Source organism: Lampris incognitus, chromosome 17, assembly GCF_029633865.1.
Source record: "Lampris incognitus isolate fLamInc1 chromosome 17, fLamInc1.hap2, whole genome shotgun sequence".
Classification (NCBI taxonomy): domain Eukaryota; kingdom Metazoa; phylum Chordata; class Actinopteri; order Lampriformes; family Lampridae; genus Lampris; species Lampris incognitus.
This window is the reverse complement of record NC_079227.1, coordinates 11,099,070-11,106,569: the sequence shown is the minus strand read 5'-3', so window position 1 is coordinate 11,106,569 and position 7,500 is coordinate 11,099,070. Positions and strand designations below refer to the sequence as shown.

Below are 7,500 nucleotides of genomic sequence, written 5' to 3'. Positions count from 1 at the left end.
ACCACATCTAAAATCCCACACTCATTTTTATCACGCCTCGAGGCGAGCGTCATTTCCTGTGAGCGAAGATATGACGACATCTTGTTCGCTAAATCCCCCCCCCCTTTTCTCCCCAATTGTACCCGGCTAATTACCCCACTCTTCTGAGCCATCCTGGTCGCTGCTCCGCCCCCTCTGCCGATCCGGGGAGGGGCTGCAGACCACCACATACCTCCTCCGACACACGTGGAGTCGCCAGCTGCTTCTTTTCGCCTGACTGTGAGGAGTTTCGCCAGGGGGACGTAGCGTGTGGGAGGATCACGCTACCCCCCCCCCCCCGAACAGGTGCCCTGATCGACCAGAGGAGGCGCTAGTGCAGCGACCAGGACACATACCCACATCCGGCTTCCCACCCGCAGACATAGACATGGCCAATTGTGTCTGCAGGGATGCCCAACCCAGCTGGAGGTAACACGGGGATTCGAACCAGCGATCCCCATGTTGGTAGGCAACAGAATAGACCGCCGCGCTACCTGGACGCCCCCCTTTGTTCACTAAATGAACGGAAAAATTACACAATGTCGCTTTACCGTTCACATAGTCTCAAATGTTCACACCAGTATAACCAGTCTTCCACTCCTCTGCACTGAGTATCTCCACTGGAACAGGGTGGGGGAAACTGCTTGCTCATGGGTACCTCAACAGCGGCTGTTGAAACAGGGGGAAGGCTACCAATCTTTCACTTGCTACCATCAATAAAGTTCCCCAGATCAAAATGTTCCGATAGATGCACTGAACACAAACATCGGATCTAAGATTTTCCAGCAAGCGACCACTGGCAGACATACGGCCACCTCTCAGCTAACTTTGCATGGCTATTTATTCAACAGCACACAATTATTTCTAAGGTGCCCAGTGTTGACAATTGATGTTTCTATATTTGGTGCCACTTGATATTTCCAGCGTCAGACCTGCGCCGATCCCTCCTCCCTTTCATCCTCCTTTCAGAAAGAGAGATGAATAGATGAGGAGTGATGAAGAGGGGGAGGATGGGAAATGAAAGGGAGATTTTCTCCTCCTTCCTCGCCTCACACACTTTTACCTAGGATAAGAGAGCTATTGTGACTGTGTGTGTGTGTATGTGTGTGTTAAATATGACCTCTCATTATGATATGGCCCAAATGCTTGTGTGTATAATACATGTGTGACTGGACCAAGGGCAAAGCTCAAAGTGTTGTGTGTGTGTGTGTGTGTGTGTGTGTGTGTGTGTGTGTGTGTGTGTGTGTGAATGAGGTTTGATTTCAGACACAAAATCGCTTGCTTTAAAATCATTGGGCAGTTTTCTGAGAAATATCCACTTTCTTGCTGTCCTTTGTTGGAAGCACTTCCAAACATTTCTACACTACACCACACTCACAAACAAACAAACAAACAAACAAACATGTGCACACCCACACTTTTGTACACCCATCCCAGTAGGGCTGGGGATTGGCAAGGTCCTCACGATACAATACATATCATGATACATGGGTCACAATATGATACGTACCATAATACATGGGTCATGATACGATACATATCATGATACATGGGTCACAATATGATACATACCATAATACATGGGTCACGATACGATACATATCATGATACATGGGTCGAGATACATATCGTGATACATGGGTCACGATACATATCATGATACATGGGTCACAATATGATACGTACCATAATACATGGGTCATGATACGATACATATCATGATACATGGGTCACAATATGATACGTACCATAATACATGGGTCACGATACGATACATATCATGATACATGGGTCACAATATGATACATACCATAATACATGGGTCGAGATACGATACATATCATGATACATGGGTCGAGATACATATCGTGATACATGGGTCACGATACATATCATGATACATGGGTCACAATATGATACGTACCATAATACATGGGTCACGATACGATACATATCATGATACAAGGGTCGAGATACATATCGTGATACATGGGTCATGATATGATACATGTGATACATGGGTCACGATACGTATCATAATACATGGGTCACGATATGATACGTGTGATACATGGGTCACGATACGTATCATAATACATGGGTCACGATACGATACATATCATGATACAAGGGTCGAGATACATATCGTGATACATGGGTCACGATATGATACATGTGATACATGGGTCACGATACGTATCATAATACATGGGTCACGATATGATACGTGTGATACATGGGTCACGATACGTATCATAATACATGGGTCACGATACGATACATATCGTGATACATGGGTCACGATACGATTGTATCACGATACATTGCAACATACATACATATTGTGATACATTGCAACACTCTCCATAATTTACTGAAAATTTAAAATATAGCTGAAGATACAACTTGTACAACCTGGGTAGTCTAATATTTACATCACATTATATTTTGATAACTCAGCGGAGAAATTGGAGCCAAAACCATTTAATTCAAAATTTCCATTCCAATTCATTAGGATGGTGTTTGCATTGCACAGCCAACTCTGTGTCACTGAAGCGAAACGTAGATGCCACATCGTATGAAAATAAAGGGTGCACATTAAGTATTCTTGTTGCGTCACTGAACACATTGAACTTAAATCCGTTTAAAACACGAATAATTTTTTAACGTATCGATAAATCGAAAAATTATCGCAACAAAAAAAAAATATTGCCAATACCGAGTTGTTTTGCACAGCCCTACATCCCACGCCATCTTTTCTATAACAGCTCTAAGCATTTCTTCTCCCTAAAGGAGAAAATGCGGCATGGGGAAAATCACCAAAAGCAACAAATCAAGCAACCTTTCACTGCTTCACCGTTTTCACTTCACACTTTCAAAAAAAAAAAAAAAAAAAAAACAACATCCCGAGTTCACACAAAGGAGGCCTTCTCTTCTCCAAGCTGTTAGGTAACACTGGTTTGGGCCAAATCAATATTCACTCTGCCCACATATGTGAGCGCTGAAGTGTCAACACCACAAAAACAAAACCCCTCAAAATACCCAAAAGGTTCGCCTACATTCAAACTACTGACACGGCTCGAAACATCGGGACCATCTGAGGACTCGCATCTACATGCCGTCGAGTGGTTTTTCCCGTTGTGCCTTTCAGCGAGCGGACGCCGCTCTTGCAAAACCAGTGTGTGTGTGTGTGTGTGTGTGTGTGTGCTTTAGCCGCATAGGTAAACACACGTGGGCCTCCACACTCGACTGAACCAACAACGCACCGTGCCACTCCGCTCCTGTCAACACTGCCGCACTTGTCAGCTTTGTGTTGGCGCATTAGTTGGCTGCGAAGCCAACCACAGGACAGCGCCAATGTTGACGGTAAGGTGACAGCTGGGCCTTGTAGCACTGGGTCGAACACACACACACGCACACACACACACACACACACGGGTATTTGCCAGGAAGGTGAACGACTCCCCGATAAACAAGGCGATCACAACACATGAAACTTTTCCACTGTCCGCGGTCTATGGGAAGAAACACCGAGCCGTGGTGGAACGCATCACTTGCTCGTCTAGTAAAGCATCTTCCGTCTTAACTCCTTCACAGCGAGTCCCCCGTCCCGAACACACACACACACACACACACGTTTGACCATGATATTGAACTTGCTGCTGCAGTCAAAATGGCAGCTGAGCACATTGAGTTGCAAATAAGCCCGACGGCGTCAAATGTTGAGATCATGCTTTGAGCGAACTGGGGGTCTGTCGTCACTCACCATCTCGTCCAGAGCGTATCGGAGTAGGCCGTGCTCGTACAGGATGAAGAACCTCCTCTGCCATTTCTGCATGGAAAAGAAAAGTAACAGCCCGTGAGTCAGTCGTAAATTCACATTTCACACACAGTATGATTAGCAGGGGCCAAGTGAGTGAAGAAGACTCCCTTATTCCAAGGGCGGTGACTTCAGCTCTGACCAATTTTTATTCGTGACAGTTTGACCAAATGTAAGCTTCACAGAGACACGGGCGATTTATAAAAACACGGATTTATTATCCACGGAAAACCTTCCCTTCTAACCCAGGACTAAACTCTTGGCCGTGTTCCTGTTGTCATGCATCACTGTATCTTTTCCTCTGCGGAGATGAAGGCTGCAGAGATTTCTGTGACTCAGCATGCAGGACATTCCAGAGCAGAGGCAGGTCAGCACACACACACACACACACACACACACGCACACACACACACACACACACGCACACACACACACACACACACACACACGCAGTAGCATCAGCAAGCCCCTAAGGTAACATCTTCCAAGCAGCAGTGACCATTAAGTTGGCTCACTTCCTCCCTGTGCCCTACTGCAAGGCCTTATTGGACAGAGAACGCATCCAGACCCTGTATTTTCAATTAAAAGATCAAAGTGCTGAATATCTTTTTAAAAAAACATCTTGACGGAAGAAAACCAGGAGATATCAAACGGACAACAGAAAGCCCATCGTCGTCCTCCGTTCCCCGCCGGTCAAATAACGGTTAGAAAGAAGGCTCGGTGGAGGAAGCAGAGCCTTTCCAACTGAACTGTGTGCCAACAGTCTTGACCAGCTTTTAGCGAGGAGCACCACCGCCCGCTGAGCTCAACTCAATATACTATCTGGGCCCCGAAAGGAAGCTGAACTCAATACACGACGCGGTCGACGCGACCCAAACTGACGCAACGTTGTGGTTTCACAGAATAGCCGATCGTCAGAACCACAAGTCCACACTGTGCATAGTCACAGATGACTCATTCATCTGCGGTTTTAGCACAGTGCAGTAATAAAGCTTTGGCACGGGCGTCCAGGTAGCGTGGCGGTTTATTACGTTTCCTACCAACACGGGGATCGCCGGTTCGAATCCCCGCGTTACCTCCAGCTTGGTCGGGCGTCCATACAGACACAATTGGCTGTGTCTGCAGGTGGAAAGCCGGATGGGGGTATGTGTCCTGGTCGCTGCACTAGCGCCTCCTTTGGTCGGTCGGGGCGCCTGTTTGGTGGGAATAGCGTGATCCTCCCACGCGCTACGTCCCCCTGGTGAAACTCCTCAGTCAGGTGAAAAGAAGCAGCTGATGACTCTGCGTTATGCCACTCCTCCGTCGACCCCTCCTTCCTTAATGCACCGTTTTGTTGGGGTGTTACGTGTCAGCTTGGCTCAGTTTTCTGCAGAGACCCAGCCATGAAAAATTGAGGAAGTGCTCGGTGACCTCCTACGAGGTTGGAGTAGGGTTGCTGATAAGTCTAGATCTCTACGTAGAAATGGCAGTTCGTTCATCGGGGAACTTTGGAGGTTTGGCAGCACCTGCCAAGGTGGCCATTTTGGCTGACCTGCAGGAATGAGGACTCCCGGGACGCAGGATTCTTTCACAAGTCATATTTGGGAGTGTTTTGACCGCCGTGACATATGTATGGCTGGAGAAGGGTGTCTCACTGGATGCATTTAATACCAAAAAGACCGATGGCTGTGTCAGCTGGCAGTGGGTATCTCTTACAGTTCGAAGATTACATTTCACTACCATTTGTATTTACCCTCCTTTTCCCTCCCGACAGTGTACGTGTGGCACATAATATGCGCGAGTCGAGCCGTTTATAAAAACCTTGCGAGTGTTGGGCCTTTCTACCGTAATGGCTGGTAGAACATGAGGTGTCGGTCTATCCAGCTCCAAGGCTGCTGTTTGGTGTGTTGAGTTTTGAATTATCTAAAAGGTGATTTTAGTTCCTCTTCCCTCTGTACTCCAAAATGTTTTATCGAAAGACAATCTAAAGTCCTCTGTACTGTAATTCCCCCATCTTAAACAGGAAATCTACAAGTATCCATGCGGACGACTTAGAGAGAACTACGGCTTAAAAGGGGCATCGCTCAGCAAAACTGTGGAAGTGCCAACGCTGGCGTCAACTTATCAGCGTTAATCACGGAGGAGACTGTAAGCACGACCTGCTCGGCCAAAGAGGCTGGCACCATCATAGAGTTTTCCAGAGCTTCAGTCTTTCCTACATTCCTAAAAACGCATGATAACTCCCGTAGACCCTTCACGTCATCAGATCCTCCTTTCTGTCTGCGCCACGAGTCAGTGCAAAACTCGACCAGGGGACCAACCCACGACTTCAGCACACGGGTTCTCTGAGAACGCCATTTATCCGTGTACCGCACATAGGTGATGATGTCGCAGGGGGGCGGGCGGGGCTACTGTTAACAGTAGCGGAGCCTAAAGACTCCTACCCCCACCCCCGCCGGAGAACCCTGCTCGGCTTCTCACCCCATATGGAAACCATCAGTGGGTCTGTGAGAACTGGGACCTTTCCCACTCCTCAACCTCATCCTCCCCCAGCTGCTCTGTTGGACGCTCTGCCGGCGGAGGAGCTGCTGCTGGGGGGAAGCGCAGGGGGAATAGAGGTCCCTCTCACCACAGCGCCCCAAGGGAGCGAGTTTAGTGACATCAAGTCAATATTGTTGCTCGTTAGCGCCTGAGAAAGAACTAGAACGAGGCTTTTCTTGTGAGAGAGATCCAAAGGCTCCCACAGGAAGCTGCCCACTCAAACACACAGGGATCTGGAAGCCACAGTGACCGGGCCTGCTGTCAGGCTCTCATGTGCCAATGCACACGTAGAGCGAGAGAGAGAGAGAGAGAGAGAGAGAGAGAGAGAGAGAGAGAGAGAGAGAGAGAGAGAGAGAGAGAGAGAGAGATAGTGATGACTGGCTGTCTTGAAAGAAAACAATCATGATTTCCAACTGTATCTCAATATTCAGTATATGTTGTAGGGATCATGCTCCTTTAAAAGCCATTATATTGGACCATCTTTTGTGCGTCTCTGAAACATAGTCGAAATTGTGTGTCATTGTGTCCGCCAGTGACGTCGCTGGCAGACAATCCATGAAGTGCCTTCTTACATGGCATTCAGTGGCGTTCACTACAACAGCTGCATGTAGCCTAGCAGTGTTATTTGCATTTTCTAATTCAATGTTGCCTAACTCAATGTAGCCCACCAAAGGTACTGGGAAACCAGGAAGTGAGGGTTGCAGTTTTCACATTCATTGATTGTCGACTAGTGATGTCACCAGTGGACAATGGTCCACACAAATTCAGCGGCGTTTCAGATACACACAGAAAACTGCTCAGTGTTATGGCTGCTAGTGGAGTGTCAGCCCTACAATATATAGATAAGAGAGAGAGCTAAACATATACATACACACAAACAAAAACAAAAACAGGTGCATATTTTTCCCCCCATTCGAAAGTAATACTCCACCCAGGTATGAACCACGACCACCTCAGCTGCAGGACACATGCACTCAGAAAATTAGACCCAACCGAATTATGATGAAATCAAAAGAAAAACTCAGAGATTTATGGACAGACCAGAACAAAATGGAAACATACATGGCCCTAAATAGACAGTACACTGTGGCAATCTATGTGACAACAGTGACTGATACAAAAGTGAGGAGAACACTGACTAA

The 7,500-nt window shown here is 47.1% G+C and overlaps 1 protein-coding gene across 2 annotated transcripts in view; it reads right to left on the bottom strand.

The window, feature by feature from the left end:
- The window catches only part of si:ch73-103b11.2 (myosin phosphatase Rho-interacting protein), a 94,030-nt gene that overhangs the window by 78,809 nt on the left and 7,721 nt on the right, over positions 1 to 7,500 (bottom strand). For both annotated transcript variants that reach the window (XM_056297718.1, XM_056297719.1), the window contains exon 3: positions 3,785 to 3,850. In XM_056297718.1, coding sequence (XP_056153693.1) covers positions 3,785 to 3,850 — 66 coding nt within the window. The remainder of the gene's footprint in view (positions 1 to 3,784; positions 3,851 to 7,500) is intronic.